Source organism: Perkinsus marinus, assembly GCF_000006405.1.
Source record: "Perkinsus marinus ATCC 50983 genomic scaffold scf_1104296952312, whole genome shotgun sequence".
Taxonomy (NCBI): Eukaryota; Perkinsozoa; order Perkinsida; family Perkinsidae; genus Perkinsus; species Perkinsus marinus.
The window spans coordinates 97884-123153 of record NW_003208908.1 but is presented as its reverse complement, the minus strand read 5'-3'; the positions used below and the strand labels follow the sequence as shown (position 1 = coordinate 123153).

The window sequence follows — 25270 nt, the reverse complement described above, 5'->3', positions numbered from 1 at the left end:
TACACAGCAGCTGCGCCCCCTTCTACACAGTTCATATTATCGTTTGGCCGCAAACCCTCCGCTCTTTCTAGACCTTTGGTATACAATACTGAGGTCCTCTGCCAGTATGCTCGTCCGCATGTTGTTATTGCTGCTGACCATGTCGTTGGTGTCATTTGTTTCTGTGGTGTTCTAGTAAATCACAACACGGGTTGGTCTTACACTTCTCCACCTTTATGTCGGAGCTCCAACCTGATCCGAATATCTGCTTCTCGGCAGCTATCGATTCGGCCCTACAAGGAGCCCTACAGGACTCGTTGAAGCACTTGGAGCCTCTGACCCCAGCCCTTGATATGGACACCCTCAGGCGGATACTGGACGTCTACTATCATTGTCATACTGCGGTAAGCTTAGGAGAAAGTAGTGGACAGCAGTTGTTCGTTATCAGAGTCGAGACGCTGTCCGAAAGACTGAGTTCATTCGACATCTTCACGCCAAGCCGTCGCTATCTAAGGCCTTACACATGAACCCGATGATGCGAGGAACCTCGGATGGCGATTCGGAACCGTGGGCGTAGTAATGGTATCGGCTCCCATCTGCTAAATAGGGGGAGGTTTACCATGTTCTCTTGTAGTATTGCACTGCATTACCACAGTTTACGGTTGAATAAGCCTTGGATGTTGAAATAGTAGTTGAACACTTCAGCTTGCCGCGCGTCGCTGTCGAGGTTTCGATGAGGGATTTTGTATAAGGTACATAATGCCCGAGCTGGCTGCCATCCTAGGTGATGTCATTACTTGGGCTGATGTCCTCAAGGCTGTTCATCATCGGGTCTCAAAACCACGTGCTACCATTGGGGACAGCTCGGGTACTCCCATAGGCCCCATTTCTCGCAGTATTGATCTGTAGGGGCTCACCAGCGGATTGAGTCGCCCCCTCCTGCTGCCGCTTATGTTGCCGAAGAATACAGGTCTCCGGGACCCTCAAGGGAAGATGATAGCCCCTCGGCTGTTCATAGGCCGAGTAGCTCGCCTCGTATCGGCAGTTATAGAGGGTCAATGGACGCAGGCTCAGCATACTCGGACTCAGTGTCTGCTGTTCATCCCTTCTTACGGGACACTATAGAGCCGGCAGTTGCGAGTGCCTTTGCAGCGGCAACCAGTGCATCGTTGCTAAGTCGCCAGGTACAGAAACACTGTTGCGGCGTGAGCTGTGAGGGAACCTCTTAGGGCATGAGAGAGGAGGACTATGTACCGCCTATCGACATGCCACCACGCCATTTCGCGACCCCCAGTAGTGGAGATGTGCCCGCACGTGAAGCCACAGGAGGAAAGAACGTCTATGAGCTTCTCTTGGAGGAGACTAAGGAAGAGGTCTCGAGGGGAAGGAGCCCCACGGTGGTCTCTGAGAGGGCGTCGACTATTCGAGCTCGGAAAATACGAGCTTCTCATTTGAGACCTCATTCGGCGACTAGCACTACGAGGACGACAGTGCCAGTGGGACCATCGTTGCTACAACGAGAAGCAGTCAAGTCACATACTAAGTTGCTTGCTAGTCTCAAGAACAACGAGGAGGAGTCTCCAGCAAAGAGCTCGAGGAGGTCAGTGAACAACGCACTGATTTGGTTAATCGATCGCCCTTTCAGCGCATCGTTCAAAGCTAGGAAGCTTCCGAGGGAATGGACAGTTGCCGCTGGAGGGGCTCCGGGTACCTACGCGCCGATAGTGGTGGGGAGCCACCAGGTAGTAGTCTATGCCGCTGTCATGCAAGTGATTGGATGATCTCAGACGCACGTAGCCGAACAGGAGGTTCGTCATCGGTTGGGGAACACTGTGACGAGGCCTAGGAGACCTGATACTACTCTGGCTGCTTCGATGTCAGTAAGCTTCGATAGGAGCATTAGGAGATCTCTATTGGAAAGGAAGAAGGATCCCCCGAAGTAATCCATCGCGTAGCCTCAAGGGCTACGGGTCCGTTCAGGCCGTTTAGCGCTCGCCCAGTGCCCTGGGTGGTCTCAGCACCACTGTACAAGTCTATGATGTCGAGCAAGGCACGACTCAGGTCTCAGAGGCGAGCAGAGCGAGAGGTGAGGATGGTGGGTACCCAGCGGGAATTGGTCGTGGCTAGGCGTTGGTGAACCGTACAGCCTCACTGCCTCCTCGAATGCAAAGTAGGAAGGACTGTACTAGTGGAGGAGATGTATGTGAGCCGAGGAATGTGTAAGGGAAGTAGACTCTTCGTGTGCGTGCATCAGTGGCAATGGATCAGACTATTCAGCTCGAGGACTGTAGCCGGCAGTGTGGGTAGCCAGACTCGTACAGTGCTCCACAAGGCTCTGAAGAGCAGCAATAGCGACAGCGAAAAACGGCCGCGTAGTTCTACTCCTGAGTACTTCACCTTTTATCCCCAAGTTGGGCGCTCCGTGCCGAACTTCAAAGCTCTGCACAGAAAGGAACAAGAGAGGCTCCGCCGGAGGAAGGAGGTGGTAACAGCATTCGAGTTTTGCATAGTCTTGCTTTTCAGGAGAGGCCTGGCAGAGTTACCAGGCCGGAACCCTTTTCATTCACGATAAGTAGGGACGAGGAGAAAGCTCATAGGGGTAAGGAGGAACTGGGAGAGCCCCAAAAACCTACACGGAAAAGGTGCTAGAGTTATTCGAAGTCGTTAGTGATTCTTGAAAAGCAGAGTGGTGGGCCCACCTAGCTTTGTGGAGCGGGACAGGATAAGGGACATGGAACGACGAGAAAAGCTGATGGCCGAGAGGCAAGCTGAAGAGGCTGCTGAAGCTGGGCGAATGGATAGACCGAAATCTCCTCTACATGTGAGTGTGAGGGGAGGTTGAGGATGATGAGCTCATGAATTGCTCAGAAAAGGGTGCATCATGCGGTGGGCCCTCAAGGGCAGCCAGTGGGGTCCGAGGAGCTCGCCCGGCGTAAACGAGAGCAAGCTCGGTAGTATTGGAGAAGGTGGTATTTGGACGCTATTGGGAGGCGCTTAGTGCGGCGAAGGAATGGAGGGAGGAAGTGAAACGAATGCTAGAACGTGTAAGTCGCCAACCCCTTCTCATGGAGCGGGTAACCCTGGACGCTTCTAAGGAGAGAGCAAGGCAGAAAGCTCTTGTGAAGTAGTAGTAGTAGGGTGGAAGCAGTCTGGGAATGTATATTGGGTTTCCTCACCCGAGCTCGTAAGTTTCCTCACTACATTATGGGAATCCACACACGATTTTGGATATATGTGTACGAAAACGAACAATTTTTCTCCAAAATTTTGAGGAAACTTTCCATACTTTAACCAGCACATGTAGTTGACCACACTGGGTGAAAGGTCTTGGAGGGTTTGACGAGAAATGGGGTTCAGGATTAAGAAGGAACTGATTGCCAAGAAGGTTAGTAACTGGCAGAGCTACTTCCAAAAGGAGGAGCTCAATATTCTGGAAATGGCTGAGCTCCAGGAGATACTCGGCAGAGGCAAGGAAGAGGAGGAGGAGGACGATTATGTTAGCGACGATACTGAGATTATGGAGGAAGCATCACAGGAAAGGCCCCTAGCACAAGGTAAAGGGCGCTGTTGCTGACTTGCAGTACTGCCGGTTAATTTATACGGTGTTTAGAGGTGCCCATGGACGAGGCCAGGGAAATCCAAAGGGAAGACCCCTCTAGTGTAGAGAAGGAAGTAGAAGCCCCTGGGGCGGTCAGCGACGGTGGGGCTCGGGCTGCTCAAGAAGGGGATGCTCCTGAAGGGTCGGACATTTGGCTCTTCTGAGGGAGACTAGCATATATTGAAATTGACTGTACTGAATTCATTGGGATCATGTCTCACTACTGGCTCGGGCAAAAGGTGTTGAGTTATAGAGGTATGGGGTCTCCTTTCTCTGGGTAGGCGGCAAAAGACTTACTATTGGTAAGTCTGGTAAAATCGGTCTGGTTCTAATTTGAAGTTGGTCCAATTTTATGCCTCCTTGTGGTCTCGACGGTGATTCTAGCAGCGTGTCATGGACGGAGGATGATATCAATAACCTCGCTCTGGCACACGTTTACAAGGATAACGATCGGCCGATCACTTCTCTGAGCTTTTCGGCTTCTGGTAGGAAATTATAGATTCGGCCCACTACTGTTACCACAACCTCCAGGTCGTTACTTGGCAACATGTTCGTCGGACCAAACGGTACGGATTTATGATACGGACACGCTGAACCATGTAAGCTTCTGGGGTCTTGGCTTTCCGAGAGAGGGGGGGGGCAACGGGCGGCCTCGTATTATCATAGTTTGGTTTTATGCCATTTTTGATGGTTTCAGTCGGTGCGGATCCTTCATTCCCACAAGTACGGCGTCCGGCATGTTAAGTTTATGCACTCGTATAAGTGGGAGACAGGTATAGCCTGTGGGGACGTCAATTGGGACTGTAAGCCGTGCAATGACGTGTCACTGTCATAGTCCCCTCTGTAGGCTCTGTAAGGCTGTGGGACTTCACTGAGAATAAATTCACGCGAGTTTTCAAAGGTCGGAAATCTCCGGTTCACACTCTAGACGTGCACCCTAGTACCGACCTGGTAAGGACGATCAACCTCTACTGTATTGCTTCAGCCTGAGGTCACATAGGCTATATTCACCACAGTCGATGGCCACCTCTACCTCTGGGATACACGTATGCCGGAAGCAATGAAAGACAGCGCAGTGAGACTACTCCCCAAGATTAATTTGAGTATCATATTTCCTGCACAGAGGCTCACCAGCGTCCCCGGTGAACTTCCTAATGATGGAGGTCACCACTCTGCAGCTAGTGTAGCATTCGATCCGAGTTCTCCCGGCTCAGTCGTGTTCGCCGCTGCCAGTGCGCTCGGCAATGGCGTTGTAATTACTCGTACTGCAACATTTTTCATATTGCAATTCAAGGTTCACTTGTACGACCTACGAACGTTTACCCCATTCATGTCCCTTACTGCGGGAAGTGAACATAACGCTGGGCGAACAGAAGTTCTCTATCCCACGGTGAGCCGATTCGCGCCGTATAGCGGTATTAGTCGTATCAGGAGCTCACCTACGCTCCGGACGGGAAGCACGTTTTAGTGACAACAGTGTCGGGCGGAGCGGAGATGGAGCTCACAGCAGTCGATACCTTTACAGGAAGGCCCACGGTGAGTTTCCTAGGCCTGACTTCAGGATCGGTCGCATTGCTGTCAGGTAACGGCTTTTGTATGTAACGTGAAACAGCCTCCTGGAATGCACTCTAGAGATCGCGATAGCAATCTCTACATGCCGCCCGACAATCTCGGCCACGCCCTCGCTAGTTCTGCCCGACACGTGAGTTCATGACCCGCTTCTCCCCCAATGAGTTTTCAAAGCAGATACCATCAGAGCGGTGTCAAGTGTTCGTGCCAACGCTCAAGCCCAGCTACAGTCCCTGCGGAAAGTATGTTGTTTTCGGCGAGCCCTTCATGAAGCGGTTTCGACCAGGCGAGAAGAATGAGGTTCGGTAAGGAAAGACTTCAAAACTACTATGGTGTACGACTGAGGTCTCGAGCAGGTTTCTTGACATGACCAAGGGTGAGAACTCTACCGTACTTGAGCGGGTCCTATTAGGCCAAGCAGCGCCCCCAATTGCCGCCTTCTCTCCCAGGTTGGTCCACTTGCTGCTGAGACGCGAGCCCAGTTGTCGTATCGTTAGGTCGCGTATGGTTGTCACTGCTAGCGCTGCTATGGGTTGGTGGGCAGTGAAACCCCTCTCTGAGAGGACCCCATCAGAGGAAGCTCCCAGGAATGGAGAGGCCCGTCCTAGCCCTGAGTCCGTAGATGTAGAAATGACAGAGATACGAAATAGTGCTGATAACATTGGTATACAGTGATTGTAATATTTTCTTCATAAACCCTGTTACTGCGTTACGAATCTAATATCATCATACCCAACTGGAAAACACAAACCCTTGGTAAATACGATATTCCGTGTCGATAGGAGGTATGTACAACATACCGTTTGTATACACCATGAAATCCGCTCTACTTTTTATATAACCCACTTCACTCGTAGCATAACAGAGGAGCGACTGTCACCTTAGCCAGCGACGTCCCCAAATCTGACTCTGTCTACTTCAAAGAGTTCACATGCGTCTCAGTAACTCGCGTTATACGACATCTGAACTCACCACGATCATGTGTACGCGTCACACCCTACAGATTTACCGCACTTAATACACCACAAGGGATGTGACAACCCACTAGAGAAACTCTGACTACAACAGGAAGTCACTTTTTCGCCTTCTTTGCTTTTCCGTGTTTATTAGCCCGCGCTACAGCTTCCGGATTGGCAACCATCCATTCCTCGACCTCACCCTGGAGCCAAGCCTTGTACTCCTCCTCATCGTCAACCACCATACTGCAGTTGCTCAGCAACCTATCGACTTGCCTGTCAAGGAGGACACTGAGGCCTTCCCCTCGGGGCATACCGAAGTCGTTCACTAATGATGTGCCATTGATAGGAGCTCTCCAGTTCCAACACCCGATGAGGCCGCTCAGCAACACTCTCTGTCGGCAGTCGACGTACCGCTGCCTCTCATGAGCAGCCGCCAGACACTCTGCAAGACACAGAGCGACCACCCAGTCCTCCTTGAGGTAACGCATGCAATGCCCTATGAATACAGGGTTTGCCAACTCCTCCTGCGAGGCCCTCGACAGTTTCCATGCCACTTCGCTGATAGCCGAGGCCCTCTCCGAATCCGCGTTGGGCAGTTTGAGCCCGTGTCGCAGCACACCATAGCAAGCACACCGTGCTGGTTTGCTCGGCCTCTCTCTAACATGCAGGCCGTAGACACCCGAGGTCAGAACAGCAAGGGTAAGAGCATAATGCTGATCATCTGAGAGGGTGTGATGTGGCTCGACTTCACGAACATTCTGGACGAGAGCACGGACGATAGAGCCCTGGTCCTTAGGGACAGCATCAGGCTCCTCGAATTTAGCAGAGTCGCCGACTGTTGTAAGGACGTTGATGATACCGAGGGAGGCAAGCATATCCAAGGAACTGATTCACAGATGGAAGATAAGGTGAGTGACAGAGTTATTACTCTAAACTGGTAAGACGACGAATGAGCATTTTGTGAATCTCCACACCCCATCGCTCCCTAGACACTTTAACGAGTAAAAGGCCGTATATATTGGGGTCCGACGCGGCCTGAGACCACCACATTATGCATACTGATGATGGTGACGTTCACCTTCATTATTTCATCGTCTAATTTGAACCCAAGTCTCGTGGAGAACCTCACGGCTCGGAGGATCCGCAAGGGGTCGTCCTGGAAAGTGATGGTGGGCTCCAGGGGTGTTCGGATAACACCAGCCTGAGAGAAAAGGAAACTCCATCACTTTCCCAACATGGAGTTTTCTACTCGGAGATCGGCAAGGCCCGTGCCTGTGAAATCCTCAACGCTGGCTGTGCGCAAGTTGTAGAACAACGCGTTAATGGTGAAGTCCCGTCGACTGGCATCTTCCTGTGGGGTTCCAAGCGCCACCACTGGTATACGCGAGTCCTGACGGTGAAGGCTCGAAAATGGACTGCTTATCGCAACGCGCAGAAGAAAATAAGACGACAGTAGGAGGGAATGAGCGCACATGCAGTTACGTGTATTGGTGAGTTACCAGTGGTAGCAGAAATTCTGCTATGAATACGGAAATTTCGAAAAAAAAATTGGAAAATCCTTGAAGCCAACACCAGCGAGATTTCCGATTCACCCCGGAACTATACACGTTCCTTCTCCCTTACCAGTGTGTATGTTTCCGTACGTAGATTGTTGACATCAAGGCTGATATCGAATACCCTCAGAGTAGCCGTCTCGAGATGTTTGCTCTGGTCAGGATTAGCACGGACCACCCCAACTGAGCTGCAAGATGCACCCGGCGAGGTCCTCGTGAGGAAGTCCTTCACTTTGTACGCAAAGGCCTCCCCTAAAGCGAGTTCATCAAGAGCACACTGTAGTCGCTATGGAGCCCCCACCTGACATGTCGTCAACAGCGATATCAATATCATCGCTTTCTTTTCCCAACAGCTTATCCCTAACCCAGCCGCCTGCGGCCCTTGGGACTGTATCTGACCCAAGAACGATGCTGAGGGAAGAGGTAGACCGCTGAGCTACTGAGATGGAAGTGGTGAATGGTGTCCATGATAACTTTGAAGATCGCCGTTTCCTTCTCTGTGAGTACTATCGTCGGCTCCTGCAACAATAGCTTGCTCGTCCCTATAGAGTTCGTCATGGTTCTTGATTGCTGTGCTGAAGGCGATATAGATAACGAGGGACGTGAATAAGGGCTTAGTCGATGAGGAGAACGACTACCAAGTACAACGCGTCGTGAGGTAGTTGTTGCCGCACTTCGCATACAACAACCCCTGCTACATGGAAGTCACCAACGAGCCAGAAAACTCAACCCAGAACTGAAGACGTAGTGTGAAGGAACGTATAAGGCGGTCAGCCCATAAGCTCAAAGTCATCCAGCTCCTCGTTGAACTCCATAACGTTACGCTTGACCTAAGAAGAGAACGACAAAGTCGTCCTATACTAGTCGTCGTCATGACGTTACCTTAGAGCCCTGACTCCATTGCAGACAGTCTTCCATCTCCCTTGTGACGTGCATTGCCGGATCAGTAACAACATCAGGACCGATGGAAATATGGCCCTGCGCTATATATCGATTAGCTTGTGAAACCTGAAAATTGCCATTCAATGGAAATGTTGTCGATTTTCCATCAAAACTTGCCTGCTCAGTGAAGTGGTTTCGAGTTACAACCACTGAAAGTCTCCTCCTAGCAAAGGATGAGGCCGAGAGCTCCACGCACTTGTCCAGTGATGATGCAGTAGCAATGACTCCCATAGTGTACCTACACCCCAGTCGCTTACATTAAGAGGAACAAACGACTTACAATTTGTCGAGGAGAACCTCAGTCATTTTGATACGCTCTTCATCGCTAGCAGGCAGCTTCCTCAACTGCGCTACTACTTTCGTCACCAAACCCGACAGTTTATTATACCTATACCACACTTCGGCCAACTCGTAACAGTCAAACCCTACCTAGTGTAGTCCTCTCTGTCCTGGATACCATACTTCCGGATAATCTTCGCCTCTCGGACGTTGTTGTCGTCCCGTTTCCACTGGTACAGGTTGACCTTCCGCAAAAGCTTCTGCTCATGGGGCTTCAATTGTCTCATCTCTACAGTGGTGACACCTACAACCAATACACCATTCAGTGTCACCACCAAACACAACACTAGCCTGTGTCACACAGCTAAAAGGACTTGAGGGCTCGCCGAAAGACAAGAACTCCCCGGAGTAAAACACAAGGAAGCATTTAGCCCCCTCGTAATAGTACATGAGATTATACAAGTATAGCAATTACAGGCAACGTATGTGGTAGAACACGACTCTAGAACAACAACGCGCCATCCAAGAGCTGCGCGAAAAGACTATGGCCAGCCTTCAAAAGGGATAAAACAGGGGCGAAATCAACCGCTGGTACAGAAACAGCAGGGATGTGTACGTAGTGACATAACCAGTTCTTCTCAATCTCACATGTCATCACAAGATTCTTTTTACGCCCCGACCCGGCCTCATCGATGACCAAGATACCACTCGCTCCCCTCAACTGAGCGTTCAAGGCCTTATCAGCAAAGGAACAATTGCCCGCCCTATGCACGACTACCATCACATTATCAGCCTCACTGTAATCGTCCTGGCCTGTTCGGTTGCAACCAAAGTCCGTACCATTCCCCGAAAACATCAGCCGGAAATCCCTACGTTGCGATTTTATCGGAGTCTCTCGCCAGTGAAGCCCTCCAGAGAACACTCGGTCACTCGCCTTACTATGATTGCGATAAGCCTTAGTGTCATCAGAACACCTCCCATGCCTCTTCAGAGCAGCCCTAAGAGACGGCCCCGAATGTATCATCCTAACAAGCCTCGTTCGCTTCGCTTCGCCCAAGTCCCATTGAAATTTTTCCATACCACTCCTTTGTCGAATCCTGCCACCAAATATCGCCGTTCCCACACTCAGATTGAACACAGGCTCTTCAGCCATCATCCCAGCGGCTCGAACCACAAGTCGTGCCTTGCCCCTAGGCATAGTTACTCCCGTTGGAATAGCCTCTCTAAGGGCCGTAGGAAGCTCTGGCCACACCGTCCACGCGCCGTGAGAGATCTGCCAATCCACCATGTCCGAGAATCTCAACACGGGCGAAGGCCCGATGGGACAGACCAGAGGCGTGGTACGCGTGCCTCGTTGCCCACGTGCATGGCCAGGCCTGTCCCTCGCCAATGGCACCAGATGGCTCAATGGTAGAACGTGGGCTTCCGTCGTGAAGACCCGGCCGATACTACCACTACCCAATCGATTAGCGACAACCTGAGGACCGGTCAACCCCATATACCTGCCAGTGAAGCAAGTTAAGCTAGGGAGGTCTTCATAAAGCGTTACAGGTAAGGTAGAGTTTCACTAAGGAAAAAGCTGTCCATACGGTCGTCGTTGCGATGGGCAAGAACGTCGGCTAAAGACGCGTACCCGCATACGGCCTGAGCGGAGGGGAACCAAGTCGTACTACAGACTCCCTGTATTATCATGATACTAGTCATGACACTTAGTAGCCTAAGTAATAGTATACATAGTATAATAGTATTATAATACTATGCATAAAATACTATACATAATACATAATCATAATATCATATGTATATGTAGGGAGAAGCGTATACCTGTAACAGGGATACACTTCTTATTCCCCGTTCCAAAAACTATTTCCAAACGGCTAGGATTAGATGCCCTTCAAGCTTAGAATTAACATACATACACAATGAACTCGAAGAGTAAAATCCCATCAAGAACATTCCATGACCATATAATACTAGGCTCCGGGTAACCTCAGTTCTCAGTACTAAAGCACAGTCTTTTGAATATGCACCAATCACAATAACGTGTCTCCCACAGACAATGCACGCATGGAAACCAATAGCATCACTATGTGAATATTTCCGAGCGAATTCCTCACCTTATTTCGTTTCTCCAAGTCGTTTGCCATCTTCTCCAACTTCCACTTATACGTCTCGTCCTCCACTCCGCCGCTGATAGCTGCACCCAGTTGAGAAAGAGTCTCCGCCAACTCTGGCCTGTTGATAAAATCCCCAATAAAAACTGCTTCGCTCCGCCGACATACTACCGCAAATTGAAGTCTCGACCATAGGCTATCAGAGCCACTCTTCGTTCCTTTATATCCGCAACCTCAGGCAAGCCGCCCATAGAGTCCCAAAGTCGAGACCACATCCGAGCGATGGACGTCGCGTACGCTGACGGCCCTTGTACGGCATTCACGACTGACAATTAGAAACTATCACGATCGATATTGGAATATATGTTTCGTCTCCTCAGCTGAGCTCAATAGTTTGCTCCCCGATATGAAAGTTCACACGCTACTTGAAATATGAGTAGAGGAAAACCCAACGAGAATTTCCCCATGTTTTTTTTCGAAATTGGCAAATCCGCTCACAGTGATGGACACCAATCGCTCCACGTACCTCCTCCCCAAAAACTCTGTAGTGGTGACACTTGTGTATGTGCTGGTGAATCAGTAGCTATATCGAATGTCAGCTGCCCGCCGGCTTGATAAGAACCTGTTCAACAAGAGCTCGAGTCGTTGATAACATCTAGGCTCTCGTACTAATGCCATCGAAATGCTCCATAAAACGCTCATACAGTTCCACGTCACCAAAGAGGACATAAGCCTTCAACAGATACCTAGCAACAGTCGATAGATGACCATATGATAGTACATACTCAAAGGAGAGGCGAAGGCGTTTGGTGGTGGGGGGGGGGCTCGACGTTTCAAGTCCTATTTATTTTGAATTGTTATTACACATATGATGGATGAGATCAATAAGACGATCGGTCGCTCGAATGCGGAGTTAGCGAGCTCAACCGCTCCTCCTCGAAATTCTCCAACATAAGTTCCGTTTCTCTTTTATCGTACTAGAATAGTACTATTATAAACTATTGAAATTTCATATGTAAATAGACTTATCCCTCTGGAGAATACATATAGTCCAACATAGGTGATACCATGAACAACGAATGTCGTCCATTTGATTACTCATAATAGGAGTCATGTCCAGGTCCGGCGCCTGATGAGAGACTGTCCATCCACAGCCCTGTTGATATCGAGATCGTGGTAGGCATGAGCGCCGCTGGGCCAAGCCTCATATACCTAACCAAGCATGAATCTAACAATATTGCGTGTGTATAGACCATACCATAAATGATCCAACGCCTTCCGAGCCGCCTCGTAGTACTTCCAATCGCCAGTAAGGAGACTTAAAGTGCCAAACTCTGCAAAAAACCAGTCTCCATCAAATCGGCCCAACTCCTCACCCATGATCCAACTGCCCGCTTCTGCTACAGAAATGCTCGTTGGTACTTCCTCATCATCAATATCGATACCCCTAACTAGATTCACTCGAGCCGCCGGGAGATCTGTTGATGTATCAAAAGCCTTGTAGAGCCTGAATAAGTAGCACGGTAAGCGAACAGGGACGTGATCGTCATCATTTCCACCTATCCCCCAAGTCGATGGCTTTCCGTAGTAGATCGTCCTGGTAACCGGAAGGTATACCCATTCGCTTGGCATGGAGATGACCAGATAGAAGCCCACCAAGAACTCGTATATTCATTTCAAAGGCCGAGACCACCTATCATCAAAGGTCTCAGGTTCTATCCCGGCATGGTGCATTTTTCCCACGTACCACATCGCGATCAAAAGTCACATTATGTGATATAAAATCGACAGCCTCTCCAAAGTCTTCGAGCCTATCGAATAGCACAAGTGAATCCAACGAGTCGATGTATCTAACAGAACGCATAACTACTCGTTATTAACAAGCAGTAATAAACATAAACATATAACAGCTCGTTATTAACAAGCAGTAATAAACATAAACATATAAAAACTCGTTATTAATAAGCAGTAATAAACATAAACATATAAAAACTCGTTATCAACAAGCAGTAATGAACATAAACATATAAAAACTCGTTATTAATAAGCAGTAATAAACATAAACATATAAAAACTCGTTATTAACAAGCAGTAATAAACATAAACATATAACAACTCGTTATTAACAAGCAGTAATGAACATACACGTATAACAAATCCCCCTCCCCCCTTTCTACGTCATAGAAACATTAGCAATGATAAAGTCGAGATCGCCTCTTTCTCGGGTAATTCGCCCATCACAAGAGAGCGGCCGGAGCTCATCATAAGGGAAGGCATATCTAACACATACAGATCGTTACTATTCAAGTCCGCCTAGTGCCTCCGTTATAACCTCATATAGTCTCCAAACGCGTGGGCATACATCTGTTCGATGAGATCCCTGAACAACGACACAGATAATCTATACCACTACAATTTCATCTCCTCACAAATCGCATGACGTGACCCTGTGTTCAGTTCAGAACATTATACTGATAGTATTCGAGTGAGAAAGGAAGTCACCCACTACTACGTTCCATCTAGACCACCTTTCCGTTCCGTCACCGGCTTCCCCACTACTACGCAGACTGCCAGGAGAAAATCATGCACATATGATAAAAATTTGAGGCTCATTCTATAGGAAATAGAAATACCACAACTCCCTCAACACAGATCTAGCTCCAGAAAAGTGCAATATCTGTTGATCTGCAAGGCACTATAATACTACACCCGGTCAAAACCTTATTCCTTCCCACTCAATGACGCTGACGATGGACGGTTCCTCGCGTTCTTTGGCAAAGGCTCGTCCGAGTTAGATGCTATATCGCTATTTTCCAGAGCACCAAGTTCGACGTCGCCTCGCCCTTCATTGGACTCTTGTGTTGGAACCAACTTAGCCGTGGGGGGCGGGCTCTCCGGGTATCGGCTATAAATCCACACGCCTGCAGTTACCTGAACAGCATTGCCTCGCCAAAGGTGATTTGGAAAAGGAGTGGTATTACCAATACTAGAGAAAGGAATACTCCCAAGTCGATCGGATATCCGAACACTATAAATGAGGTTATTGCTACCGTCCACACTTGAATTGCTGCTGCTATTGACTTTAGTATTGAATTCAGATGCTTTAGGAAGAAGCCTAAGGGACGCCCATCCTCCGGCCCATCCGTATCTACCCTTGCCCTACTACCCGTCATAACTCCCGTTATAGCGGCGTTGAAAATAATCGCCAAAATATTCCAAGAAAGTATTGGTTTGAGATTCTCGGATGAAAATGCAGTGATGAGGCCCCAACCTGAGCCTCTTAGCATCAACCCCAGAGCGTTACAAGCCATAGAGACTATATACCTGCGGAATGAGTTCTCTTAATGCTACGTCGATCTAGCTTACATGAACATATTCTGCACATTTGGGCTCGCTGTGTCCTGACCCTTTAGGAGTTTCTCATTGTAAACCCCGGCAAAACTAGAGAGCATCACGAGCAAGAGCACTAGGAGGTAATCCCATATAGAGTGACCACCTTCGAAACCATGCAAAAACACTTTGTACCTGACCACCATTTTGGCACTCAACTACGACAGCAGCATAATGCGATTACTCTTTCATCATGGCTCCTATGGTGATAATAAAAAGGGAAAACCATTGCATTTTACTAACGGGTTTGTCCAGTAATGTAACGCAGAGGACCGCGGTCACCACCAACTTGGCCTGTAGTAGAACATAGTATGTCGCTGGGTCAAAGGTAGACATCGACACGAATGTGAGGTTGTTGTAAATGGCATAGAGCCCAGCTGGGACCAGATAGAGGCCAGCTAGCTTCTTATGGACCGCCATTTGACGTACAAGATCACCGAGATTGCCCTCAGCACGGACGAATAAGAAAACAGTTATGAGCATCTTGCAGAAATCCTGCAGGAAAACAACAGTAGTGTAGTTGTATTCGATGCCTCTCTTGGCAGCTAGATGCACTAGAATGCTCTGAGAGGTCCATACGACGATGTAGCCTATGAACAAGCCGAACTTAAAGGGAGTATCAAGGCCAAGCAGCATATGGGAGTGGGTAACAAAATGGTAGCTGAGACCAACAAACCTCATCAAAGTGTCCACTCTCCGCGATGCCTTGCTATGGAGTTCCCGCATGAATTCCTCAAGGAACGGTATGAGCGAATAATACCGTACTCTCAAGAATTGATATTTGAGATTCGATCGTGGCCCACCGCCGGCGCCGCCGTAACGAGTATAGCACCATTGTGTGCAGGAGCATAGTGCGGAGCTAGAGTCCGTTAACATCACCCTCTGAGCGATATTGGTACCAATTCATAGTAGTCCATTTGTTAGGTTAATATTGGACAGTTACGGAGAACGTCTTCGGGTAGGACTGAGGTGATGGTCAATTTTCGAAAAGGTCACTAAAGTGACTATTTTGGACTCTTTTCCGGGCCAAAATCAGCCCAGATGCGATGAGCAAGAACATCACTGTGACTCGCGGTCGTGAAGTATTGACGAGATTGGACTATATTAGCATCAGCTGAGTTTTTAAGTGCACCGCTCTCAACAATATAAGTCGTACATATGACATCTCGCTACGCCATTGTAATCGATTTGAATTGAATGGTTTTGGTCGCGCCTTCCATGACATGTTGACACTGGCCGTGCGAGGAAGCCATCATGAGCATCTCCATGCCTCTATCTTCAACTGTTCGACAACTTGCGATCGTAGTAGTCCTTCTCTACTGTAGCCTTATTTTGTGCGGTATAGACAATGATAACGGCGTGCTTAGGTCCAGATGAAATCTCTGGTTCCCCCATAGACAACCGATGACACATATATCTTCTTATCTCGCGCATAGAGCTCACGCCGTTTTACATTGGCAGCCGTCACTCTGGCCTGCCCGGTTCCGCGCTTATCTTATAACAGTGTGAATTGCTCTCGTCTAAGTCGGCTCTTTGAGAGTCTCACTACTGAATTGCCTTATCAGTCTCCTCAGGCATGTAGCAACGCTCGAGTGAGATATCACCGTGATCACCCTCAGGATTGCTTTTTCCGTCCTCCTCTTGCTGTTGCTATCAGTACATGTCCTGCGACTCGGCCGCCACCCTACTCTCCTTGTTAGATGGTTTGACGTCTTCCAACGCTGACCTGAGGAGGTCTGCTGAAGGAACCTTAGCCGAACGAGAAACCCTACCTGGCTTTCAAACGACCCTTTGCCGCCTTGCCGTAGATCCATCTCAGTCTGTCCCAATGAGGCAGTTGTCGTTGACCATAGTCAAGCGTAACGTGAGAAGTCGTTGGAGCGAACTTACAGTGGACGAGCAGAACGAGGTTCGATCAGTGTTGGCTGAGGACCTCTTTGAGCCCAACAGTACGGTGCGAAAACTCGTGCACGCATGCGCAGCCCAGTGTGCCGCCCAGACCTCGTTGCAAGGGTGGGAGCCTGTCCTGGACAGAGTAGTGCAGACCATGCAGGACCCGACTGCTCAGGGAGAACGTCGGTCAATCTGCTTTGACATGCTACAGGTTTTCCAGGATGAGGCCGGTCCGGAGGTCGCTGGTCATCTGTTGCATCTGGAGGGCTCTCTGCGCGCCTTAGCGATGGATACTACCATTCCCCTTGTCGCTAGGTGGAAGGCTCTTGACCTATTTAGCACCTCAGCGGCCATTGTGGCCGAACAGGCTACTTCCAAAGCTCAGCGTAATGAGTTGGCAGTTGGAATGCTGAAGGGATGGCTTCCAGTAGTGGAGGGAATGGCCAGAAGTGGAGATGTTCTGGCAGTGCTGGCAGCAGTTCGGGCGGTCAGCAAGCTTCTGCAAAGACTGGGTTCAGCGATGAAGCCGATGCTCGAGGCCGTGATGGAGCCTGTTTGTGAGTTCATTCGTGGTGGACAGGTCCAGTACGTTAATTTGGTGGTCAATTCAGAGGAGGGTGGTATTGACGAGGAAGAGGACGGTGGTCCGACTACTCTGCTCGTCCAGTTTTGTGAATTGTTGTCCTCGGTGGTCTCAAAGGCGAAGCTCAGGTCTATCGTTAAAGGGAAGACTGCGGCAATCCTCGAGCTGTTGGCCCCTTACTGCCAAGTGACTGAGAGTCAGATGGCTGAGTGGTCCGACGACCCGGCTACGTTCCTGGCCAACGAGGATGACGATTTCGCAGCTCTAACTGTTCGCCTTTCCGCTGAGGGTATGGCAGCTGAGATGATTGAGTCGTTCAGTAGCGAAGCCTTCAAGGCCATCATTGACGTGGCTACTGGCTTGGTCACAGCCGGAGCCGCGTCTACGGCCAATCCCTACTCTTGGAAGAAAACTGAGGTTGGTCTGCTGATGACTGGCTGGGCGTGTGAGGCGATCAATCACCATGGGGAAAAGAAGAAACCCATTGGGCAAGTCGACAACCTCGTCAAGGTCGCTGCTGGGATCGTTGGTCAGGAGGATGCCCCGCCATTCTTGCGGCTGCGGGGACTTGCTCTACTGGCCAAGATATGTGAGTATATGAAGGCCAGTTTCACGGCTGACTGCTACACAATTTTACAGCATAGTCTCGAGGCGATGCAGGCTAAGAATCACATCTGTCTACGTCTCATCGCTACTCGGGCGTTTTGTCAATACCTGAAGATATGCGCTCCTCAGAGACCAGAAGAGTGCAATGCACTACTCCTAAGTGGCGGCGGTTTCCAATCCATAGGCAGCCTTATGAACTGGTCTGGTGAAGATCTGGCTGATGAGTCAATGCACTTGTGTATCGAGGCCCTCACTTCGATTACGCGGTACTCCCCTAAGAGCATCGTGGCTGTTGGTGACGACTTCCTAGGCCTCACTATGAGCCTCTGGGACCGGGCTGCCATGGACCCGTTGGTCCACTTGCAGGTTCTGGACCTGCTCTCGTGTGCCTGTGGAGTGGATAGGAGCCTTCTGGGCAAGGTGTCTTCTACTGTGACCCCTAAGATCCGCCAGTGTTTGTCGAATCCTGACGAATACGAAAGTCACACTGTTGGTAGCTCTATTGAATTGCTGTCCATCCTGCTGAAGCGGTCCTCAGTGCCTTACCCTGAGGATATGTGGTTGTGTGTGCAGCAGTTGCTGAGTCTCTGTCTGCACACCACTGACGCTCCTCTTATTCAGAACGCCTGTGATACATTGCTCTACGTCGTGCGGAGGGCCCCTATGGGCCAGCTGGAGCAGGCCAAGACTATGGTACTCTCTACTCTGGAGAGGCTTCTCGATGCTAACGAGTTGGATGACTCAGCTTCGATGTTCGCGGGCCCACTGATCACTGCTGTGGTCGAGCGTATGGGTTCTGCTCTCGGGCCACAGTTTATGCAGGCTATGCTACAGAGGCTCCTAGCGGCCAGAGCTCAGCATCTGGTGCAGTCCCTTCTGGTCGTCTTTGCTCGATTGGTCCATGCAAATCCGGTTGGTGTGGTTGACACCATGGCTGGCTTCAGCGTGCCTCTTGAGGGGAAGGCAGCTACTGGTTTAGAGGCTCTGATGGCTATGTGGTGTGTTACTGCTCCTAAGGTGGCGGCCCGAGACTCGAGGACGATCCTTCTCACGGCCCTTATCAAACTTATTGACAGTCGTGCACCTGCCCTGTTGGGTGTTAGGACCAGGACACCCCTCCCGGTGAGGCTGATCGAGGTCCTCACTGCTGGTCTGGAGTACGAGGTGAAGCGGGACAGACAGAGGTCTCATGTGAGGGGCGCCACTCTCCTCAACGATAATGGGCATATGGGCGGTAGTGATGATGACGAGGAGGACGAGGAGGAGATCAGTGAGGAAGACGCTTACAACGAGATCCTTGGCCAGCTGGAAGGCTATGCTGGTGATAGTGATTCGGAAGATGATATGGATGAGGAGGACGAGGAGATCCGTGATCCTCTACTGGAAGGGGTTGTACTGAAGATGGCCATATTGGAGGCCTTCCGAAGGTGGGAGGCTGAGAGTCACCCATGGTTCGCGGAGTGCCCGATTGAAGTGAAGGAGAGGCTGAGTAAGGCGATCCCTAAGGCGGTCCAACAGCTCAAGGAAAGTGGCGGCCAGGCCTAATGTGGTGGTCACTGAACTGTACTTATACATATGTACTCAATGGAAATCATAGACCTAGCATTACCTCGTGTACGTTTCTGGCTGTTGTCAATATCGTGTTTGAAAGCGATGGATGCTCACTGACTTGTTATCAGCAGTGGAGGGATGTTGGGAGTAGTTGTTTGTTCTGTCTGGTATGGCTCGGAAGCGAACTCTGGAGGATGTGATTGACCTCACGAGTACCACCCCTGACCGTTGCAGTCGGGCCTCCAGCCATGCAGAGGTTAGTGACATGGGAGCCTCCTCAGCAGTGGTGTGTCACAGGTCGTTAAGCACGTACGAATTGACAAGGTTGCAGTTGCAGAGAGTACTTTTCATAAGCTGATGCAGGCTGCCCAAAAACTACCCACATCGACTTCTAAGGAGACGAAGACCATGGCTGCTAGCAGGCCCCTGCCAGAGCCCAGGTTAGTACCTTCACGTTTATAGGAGAGAACGCTGGTGGCAGATGCAAGTACTGTGGCGAGCGCAGTGTGTCCCTCAATGACCCCTGGGTGCGGTCCTTCACCGACTGCAGTGCCTGTGGGGGCAGTGTGTGTAATATATGCTCTAATTTCCTCAGGGAGGTGCCCTTGAACAGTGGGTAGGAGGAAGAGGATGCATCGAAAGGCATCTTGGTCGGTCTCGTGGTTCAGGCTGGTGGTGTGTGCGGAATGCATTAGTACAATAGAGATGCCTCGAAGCTCAACTGGGGCCTCGTCGAGCAGTGGCAGTAGCAGCAGCAGTTCGTGTGGGGCCTGTTGTTGAGGAACATGCCGTTTCCCTTTTAGGGATCACTGTGGTCGTTATGTTCTCCGGAGGGGGGTGGAGTTGTCGTTACAGCGCTTCTTTTTAACTATGTCGTCCTCGCCAGGATCGGCAGTTACGCAATTGAACCTGCCTTCTTTCGAGATGGCCAAGGCCCTAGCCTTGGGGTCGGCCCTGATGGATGGTCTCGAGCAGGAGAAGGTAGACCATACCCCATGGCTCACGATGCTCGATCAGCAATTCATGGAGGGTAATCCTGTAGAAGGGGGCCAGTCAGATGAAGGGCTTGTCCCCCCAGTGGAGGGCACGGCGGACATACCAGCATCGGCCCCAGAGGAGCCAGAGTCCTTTCCATTGGCCGTGTGTCAGGCGAAGCGGAAGCCAGCGGAGTTGACATATGTAGAGAGGCTCGTGCCCAAGTCGATACGTCGGGCGGTGAAGCCTGACGACGTATCGGCTCGATGGACCTTCCTTGACAACCGCCTGTGCGTGGAGCTCACGAACAAGCTCTTCGGAGACGATAGGATCCTCTATGTGTCCGCGGATGTGGAGCCCCATCCTCAGCCCATGGGGATGGTAGGGCCTCGCAGCGTGGACTGTCTACCACTATTCGCTGAAGCCGACGAGCTCTTACTGCGATCAAAGGAACTGCGACTACTGCTCGCGATGGTGTGTCGGGAGAGCCCATGTCATCTGGGGGAAATAGTAATGACGCTGGGGGATGGGTCTGATAAGAAGACGGCTGATCGAGAGGAGAAAAAGAAGACTACTCCTAGGTCGAGGAAACGGCAAAGGTCTTTGCCCAGACGCTCAAGGGCTGACGACGACGACGAGGACGAGTGGGATCTTGACAGCGACACCTCAGAGTACTTAGATGAACCCCGAGGGGCTTCAGTGAATTCAAGAAGTCTTCCTAAGAGACTCTCCCGGAGGCCACCGAAGCGGCTGGGCATTGACGATGATACAGTCAGTGACTACACGTCTGACTTGGATCAAAGATCTGCGGTGAGGGGCACCAGTAGGGCTATTCCGATGAAAAATAACCATTCGGTCAAGCGAGATGGGAGGAAAGCGAGGACTTTCAAGCGCCGTAGTAAGCAGTCTGAAGTAGAAGATTCTGAGGCTGATGACATTACCGTGCCCGACGAGGTCGTCATGGCCGCGGCTCGGGCTAGGCGGATGCGGGCATCAGCGGACATCTGGCCCCCAGGTGTCCGGCCCGTGGGCACCAGACGACTCCTCTGCATGGTTCGGGGTGAGGTCGTGTATGGGCAGCGATGAGGAGACTATTGTGATTTTGAAATATTATTGAGATAACGGTTGGGTTATCATCTACCATTCCTCGTAGATTAATGATTACTATCTACCACGTGCTGAGTTGTTACCTTCTGAGTGCTCATGGTCATTTGGTAGCTATTGATTCACTTGAAATGACCGCTCTTTTCTTCGTCCTCTCCCTCGCCAGCATATCTCTGACCAGGGGATACTTTTGGCTCAAAGTCCCAGGTAGGCTCATGGGGCTACTTGCAGTACATCAGCCTTGTATCTCAGATGATATGATGCTTCGAATGCTACAGCACCGTCAAGGCGGGGCGTCCCAGGGCGAGCCGATCCCTTTGGACTCTCTGGAGCCCAAGCGTGAGTTCAGAGCCTTTTCTTGTCATGAGTAAGACCCTTGGTAGGTGCTCCTCCCCAGCCTATAGGCCCTCGTACGTGGGACGGCGATGATGATTTTTTCGACCAGCCGATGCGATCGGATATCTTTGATGAAATGGAAAGAGGATTTAGAATGCTACGAAGACCACGACCGATATTTGACGACAGTAGCCTCCTCGACTGCATTAGGGAGGGGTAGGGCCTTATGGTATTGCAGGAGGTGGTGACCCTTTTGGTCTCGACCGTATTGCTAGCGGTGGGCCAGCGAAGATCTCTGAGACGTCAAGCAGTGTTGAAAGCCATGAGACGTATGTCAATGATGGACAGCACAAGGTGAAGGGGGTTTTATAGTGCTCGGAGGTGCATCGTCGTTGTCAGCCTCGTCATACGGCTACTGTGGTTGGCAGTAGTCAGGCACTACATGGAGATGACCCTAAGCACCTCTCTGGAGATGCTGCTGCTGTTAAGTGCAAGAACGGTACGCCCTATGAGGGGGAGTCGATCAGCAGGGCGTTATTTCAGGCAAGTGCGTTACTGTCCATGCCATGCTAGAGCCTAAGTCCCGTGAAAGGGCTTTGGGTCAGAAGTAGGCACCCAAGGAGTAACCTTACTATGGTATGCATGTCAGTGTGACGAGTGGAACCTAAGTGTCGAGTTAAAGTATCTTACTCTTAATGGTTCATCTCTTAGTAGTGTTGTCCTGTCATCATGCTCGGTCGTCGTAGAGGCCCCACAGGTACAGCCAGAAGGTCTTCAGGGAACAACAACAGCGTACATTAGGCTAGCCGGAGCAATGGGGCACGGATGTGTGTGGCTATTTAGAATGCTCATAAGACCTGGAAGGAGACCATGTCTGAGTCGGAGGACTCTGATATTGGCGACTTGGCTTCTGCAGTGGCGGATGCCAGGAAGAGGGAAACCACAGTGAAGCGAGCCTCACAGTATGACGATGATACGAGGTCAGTCTTCAGACTCTAGGGCCACGGGGTAACGGTCAGTTTGGTTGTCAGTTCGGAGTCTAGTGACATGCGTATTATGAGCGATAGTGAGGACAAGCAGCCCAAGGGCGGTGAAACGGTGAAGTCAGCTAAGAAAAGAGGGGAGACACCTAAAACGGAAGTAAGCGGAGCGGTAGTAGTCTTGAGACTACTGATTTTTGAGAAATGTATTATTGTCAAATCTAGAGTCGTGGAAAGGGTCCGGGAAAGCTGAGAGAGACTAAGCGGAAAGATGGTAGCAGCGCGGCGCGTTCCAAGCCGAAGAGGCGCAAGAGGTGAGCAGTTTGGGGTGAGTGAATGCTGGCCGGTCGGGCTAGCGGAGCGAAGTTTTTTTACGTGATGGGAAATGATGAAGGTATGCGTGGATGGACTCGGATGAGAGTAGCATAACAGAGAGTAGTAATTCCTCTGACGAGAGCTCATCGTCCAGTGAGGACGATAAGAACAGAGGCGAGTATAATAGATCGGCTTCCTTGTCTCCTACTACTGCCGAGGTAAGCGCAGGTATCGTAATATCAGTGAGCTAATCATGTCAAATCACAAGCAGTGAAAATCGTGGAGTCCTTTCAATCAGTCATACTTCTCAGCGTCCGAAACTAACGGAGAAGGCCCTGGAGGAGGGAAGGAAGATTGCGGCTCGCATAAATATTGTCCGAAACCAAGACGAATTCTGGCAGGTAGTAGTAATGATCGGTCATTATCCTTCTTTTGACGCTTCGCCTCAGTTCGTCGATGAGCTGGACCCTAAGGTGCCCATGCACCAAGGAGGCTCCTTGCCCGGCTCTGCAATGGCCGCTGCTGTTCATCGGCTCACGGGCTTTGTTTACCAGTATTACCACACCCCACAGGAGATGCTCTCGCTGGTCAAGAGCCGTAGTTTGAGGAAGCTCACGGACATTGTCAAGACTGGCATAAAGCGGTGAGTTCTATTGAAGGCCTCCATCTAGGTCATGGGTCGCTCTCAGGTTTTCTCACATTTCGACCCAGATTTCTAATCTAGACTTAACTACTATCATCGTATCAGTGGCCAAGTTAGGTGTCCACTGTGATAAGCTCAGCAACGCCAACAACGCTATGGCAACGAGCTCACAGAAGCAAGGACTGTGAGTTGCCCAGGAGGCCCCCTCCCCCTGCGGAATGTATCCGATCAGATCGTCAAACGCGTCGGGGACGCCGGCCAATTCGAAAACTCAAATGGAAGTCCCTGTCATTTTCGGGGCCGAGGTTGTCCTGGCCCTAGCGGGAGAAGCTCGACGGAGAGGGCCGGATGCTTTCTTGCAAGCTGGGCTCAGTCAACTTTGTGATCTGTGTTGGGGTGAGAGGAGGAGTTGCAACTGTTGTGGTATGTCTTGGTGTTCTAGGTATAGCCAAAGCATTGCAGTGCTGTTGTAACTGTTCACATGAGCGGCAGAATGCCCTGGAGTTCATACAGTAGGCTGAGACCTATTGTCTATAATAGGGATCTTGCTCACTACCAGACACGGCCGTAAGGATCTCGACTCCTTCTACTGTGCCATCGCTGATACGTTGTATCGATCGGACATGGACAGGTAGTGGGATGATCACTGCGTGGCATGAGGGACTCCTTTGTGCAGTTTAACTATACCGGATATCACCAACATCTGTATGGGCTTCTCCCTAGCCCGGTCTATGGGGATAGTGTCCACTGAGAAGAGCACTCTATCACGTCCTGGCACTATGGAAACGGACGAAGCCAAGGACCCGCCGGCTTACGTTCTCATGGCCAAAGGCATTCTCCCGCAAGTGAGTCGGACCGTGGGGTTCATAGGGAATTATTATAGTCTCGGTCAGTTGCGGGACAGACTGAGCTATCGGCCTCACGCTGTGAACGCGTTGGGTGCGCCTCCCTTATCTGGGGAGCCCCCTGCTCCTGCCTGGCAGCGTACTGGACAGTAAGCCACGTGGTGATGCTGGCCTCCTTGATCAGAAAGGAGGTTTTAGGTTCCGTTTGAACCCTCAGCAGACATGCGACATCACTTGCAATCTTGCGCAGATGGACATATACGATGAACAAGTTTATAATCTCATCGGACAAATGGCGATATTGCCACGACTGAGGTATTGGCTTTAACTCGTCAAGGTGCGGGAAGTGTTGCTCCAGGGAATTCGGCGTTCACCAGCTGCGCAGATTGAGAGATGCTTTTGACCTGGTCCGACATGACGGTGATTATGAGTTGTTGAAAGCCATGCGGCAGAGGATTGGAGGTTGGGGGTCACGGCTCGGGACGGCGGGTTATTGTTGTGATAGGCGCGAGCCAACCCCATGGGGGGAGGAGGACGGGCGCGGTGATACACTCGGAGACGGTACGGTATATCAATCAGAGAGAGTTTATGCGGAGAGTACAGCCTCAGCCCAACTCCTAGTTCCATCATTTATACTACTGTTGACAGTTTCGGCGACTTTAGGGGTCTGTGTTCATGAGTAGGGTGGCAAGTGGGATAGAAGCATTCGAAAATACGATTCAATCACATTAGAGGTCGTACGGGCAGTATGCCCGAAAGTGTCTAGGTTTGGTTTCGAGTGAAGCCGCCGCCGTCGTAGACCGACTGAACTGGGATATTTGGAACGGTTTCTGACGGCTGTCGTATTCTCGTGATTGACGACCTATACTGTGGGAGGAGGCCGATGCCCCCCGGTCGGCATTATGTGGCTGCATTGCCCGTCGGGGCTGGATGATGGCGATGTGGCGTGGTATTGGATGGGAGGATACGACTCTGTCCTCGGCTGCTTCCAGTTGGCCTCCTCATCCCCAAGGTCGCGGTCGGCCACCATGGCGGTTGGAGCTGATCAGCTGGGTA

At 50.7% G+C, this 25270-nt stretch overlaps 12 protein-coding genes across 12 annotated transcripts; 7 read left to right on the top strand and 5 right to left on the bottom strand.

Moving 5' to 3' along the window:
* The first annotated feature begins 200 nt into the window (after window positions 1–200).
* On the top strand, window positions 201–3776 carry Pmar_PMAR003158 (conserved hypothetical protein). Its single transcript, XM_002777048.1, has 16 exons — window positions 201–383; window positions 428–552; window positions 732–847; window positions 889–1163; window positions 1209–1579; window positions 1625–1721; window positions 1767–1918; window positions 1998–2065; window positions 2107–2149; window positions 2248–2461; window positions 2503–2621; window positions 2665–2800; window positions 2848–2930; window positions 2978–3103; window positions 3337–3533; window positions 3590–3776. The coding sequence occupies exons 1-16, from the start codon at window positions 216–218 to the stop codon at window positions 3739–3741; spliced, it is 2442 nt and encodes an 813-aa protein (XP_002777094.1). The 5' UTR covers window positions 201–215; the 3' UTR covers window positions 3742–3776.
* Window positions 3777–4907: 1131 nt separating this feature from the next.
* Pmar_PMAR003157 (hypothetical protein) lies at window positions 4908–5821 on the top strand (the record flags this gene model as incomplete). Its single annotated transcript, XM_002777047.1, has 6 exons — window positions 4908–4967; window positions 5009–5113; window positions 5160–5279; window positions 5324–5451; window positions 5503–5595; window positions 5644–5821. 6 exons carry the CDS (start codon window positions 4908–4910, stop codon window positions 5819–5821), a joined length of 684 nt encoding a protein of 227 aa, XP_002777093.1.
* Window positions 5822–6218: 397 nt separating this feature from the next.
* Window positions 6219–6980, bottom strand: Pmar_PMAR003156 (hypothetical protein; the record flags this gene model as incomplete). The annotated part of the gene is made up of 1 exon (XM_002777046.1): window positions 6219–6980. One exon carries the CDS (start codon window positions 6978–6980, stop codon window positions 6219–6221), a length of 762 nt encoding a protein of 253 aa, XP_002777092.1.
* Window positions 6981–7029: 49 nt separating this feature from the next.
* On the bottom strand, window positions 7030–8310 carry Pmar_PMAR003155 (conserved hypothetical protein; the record flags this gene model as incomplete). Its single annotated transcript, XM_002777045.1, has 6 exons — window positions 8099–8310; window positions 7960–8052; window positions 7729–7910; window positions 7355–7495; window positions 7184–7306; window positions 7030–7140 (listed from the first exon to the last, which is right to left on the bottom strand). Exons 1-6 carry the CDS (start codon window positions 8214–8216, stop codon window positions 7030–7032), a joined length of 768 nt encoding a protein of 255 aa, XP_002777091.1. The 5' UTR covers window positions 8217–8310.
* A 118-nt stretch (window positions 8311–8428) lies between these two features.
* Window positions 8429–9166, bottom strand: Pmar_PMAR003154 (U3 small nucleolar ribonucleoprotein IMP3, putative; the record flags this gene model as incomplete). Its single annotated transcript, XM_002777044.1, has 5 exons — window positions 8429–8488; window positions 8541–8666; window positions 8718–8838; window positions 8881–8988; window positions 9030–9166. 5 exons carry the CDS (start codon window positions 9164–9166, stop codon window positions 8429–8431), a joined length of 552 nt encoding a protein of 183 aa, XP_002777090.1.
* A 91-nt stretch (window positions 9167–9257) lies between these two features.
* On the bottom strand, window positions 9258–13584 carry Pmar_PMAR003153 (Mannosyl-oligosaccharide 1,2-alpha-mannosidase IA, putative; the record flags this gene model as incomplete). The annotated part of the gene is made up of 14 exons (XM_002777043.1): window positions 9258–10381; window positions 10429–10523; window positions 10997–11114; window positions 11165–11318; window positions 11520–11615; window positions 11663–11739; window positions 12092–12205; window positions 12252–12327; window positions 12370–12500; window positions 12553–12686; window positions 12741–12843; window positions 13171–13272; window positions 13326–13373; window positions 13556–13584. The coding sequence occupies 14 exons, from the start codon at window positions 13582–13584 to the stop codon at window positions 9382–9384; spliced, it is 2277 nt and encodes a 758-aa protein (XP_002777089.1). The 3' UTR covers window positions 9258–9381.
* A 113-nt stretch (window positions 13585–13697) lies between these two features.
* Window positions 13698–15019, bottom strand: Pmar_PMAR003152 (CMP-sialic acid transporter, putative; the record flags this gene model as incomplete). Its single annotated transcript, XM_002777042.1, has 5 exons — window positions 13698–13924; window positions 13975–14108; window positions 14160–14317; window positions 14360–14518; window positions 14568–15019. 5 exons carry the CDS (start codon window positions 15017–15019, stop codon window positions 13715–13717), a joined length of 1113 nt encoding a protein of 370 aa, XP_002777088.1. The 3' UTR covers window positions 13698–13714.
* A 1024-nt stretch (window positions 15020–16043) lies between these two features.
* Window positions 16044–19068, top strand: Pmar_PMAR003151 (conserved hypothetical protein; the record flags this gene model as incomplete). Its single annotated transcript, XM_002777041.1, has 1 exon — window positions 16044–19068. The coding sequence occupies one exon, from the start codon at window positions 16044–16046 to the stop codon at window positions 19008–19010; it is 2967 nt and encodes a 988-aa protein (XP_002777087.1). The 3' UTR covers window positions 19011–19068.
* Window positions 19069–19185: 117 nt separating this feature from the next.
* On the top strand, window positions 19186–19765 carry Pmar_PMAR003150 (hypothetical protein; the record flags this gene model as incomplete). The annotated part of the gene is made up of 4 exons (XM_002777040.1): window positions 19186–19272; window positions 19314–19456; window positions 19498–19632; window positions 19720–19765. 4 exons carry the CDS (start codon window positions 19186–19188, stop codon window positions 19763–19765), a joined length of 411 nt encoding a protein of 136 aa, XP_002777086.1.
* A 121-nt stretch (window positions 19766–19886) lies between these two features.
* On the top strand, window positions 19887–21077 carry Pmar_PMAR003149 (hypothetical protein; the record flags this gene model as incomplete). Its single annotated transcript, XM_002777039.1, has 1 exon — window positions 19887–21077. One exon carries the CDS (start codon window positions 19887–19889, stop codon window positions 21075–21077), a length of 1191 nt encoding a protein of 396 aa, XP_002777085.1.
* Window positions 21078–21226: 149 nt separating this feature from the next.
* On the top strand, window positions 21227–22042 carry Pmar_PMAR003148 (hypothetical protein; the record flags this gene model as incomplete). Its single annotated transcript, XM_002777038.1, has 6 exons — window positions 21227–21302; window positions 21348–21434; window positions 21479–21619; window positions 21670–21785; window positions 21831–21930; window positions 21975–22042. The coding sequence occupies 6 exons, from the start codon at window positions 21227–21229 to the stop codon at window positions 22040–22042; spliced, it is 588 nt and encodes a 195-aa protein (XP_002777084.1).
* A 101-nt stretch (window positions 22043–22143) lies between these two features.
* On the top strand, window positions 22144–24837 carry Pmar_PMAR003147 (hypothetical protein). The gene is made up of 16 exons (XM_002777037.1): window positions 22144–22223; window positions 22275–22411; window positions 22463–22571; window positions 22637–22725; window positions 22806–22944; window positions 23038–23127; window positions 23176–23369; window positions 23416–23553; window positions 23602–23765; window positions 23812–23881; window positions 23929–24000; window positions 24046–24214; window positions 24263–24363; window positions 24413–24529; window positions 24573–24676; window positions 24720–24837. Exons 1-16 carry the CDS (start codon window positions 22161–22163, stop codon window positions 24833–24835), a joined length of 1872 nt encoding a protein of 623 aa, XP_002777083.1. The 5' UTR covers window positions 22144–22160; the 3' UTR covers window positions 24836–24837.
* The last annotated feature ends 433 nt before the right edge of the window (window positions 24838–25270 follow it).

Excerpts from the sequence above, each read along its gene's own strand:
- Pmar_PMAR003158 (XM_002777048.1), top strand. The coding sequence starts at position 216 with ATGTCGGAGCTCCAACCTGATCCGAATATCTGCTTCTCGGCAGCTATC. Across the intron at positions 2,150-2,247 it reads ACTGCCTCCTCGAATGCAAA|ACTATTCAGCTCGAGGACTG; the intron begins GTAGGAAGGACT and ends GCAATGGATCAG. Across the intron at positions 2,931-2,977 it reads CGTAAACGAGAGCAAGCTCG|TGCGGCGAAGGAATGGAGGG; the intron begins GTAGTATTGGAG and ends GGAGGCGCTTAG.
- Pmar_PMAR003147 (XM_002777037.1), top strand. The coding sequence starts at position 22,161 with ATGCTCGGTCGTCGTAGAGGCCCCACAGGTACAGCCAGAAGGTCTTCA. Across the intron at positions 22,726-22,805 it reads AAGCCGAAGAGGCGCAAGAG|GTATGCGTGGATGGACTCGG; the intron begins GTGAGCAGTTTG and ends GAAATGATGAAG. Across the intron at positions 23,882-23,928 it reads AATGCCCTGGAGTTCATACA|ACACGGCCGTAAGGATCTCG; the intron begins GTAGGCTGAGAC and ends GCTCACTACCAG.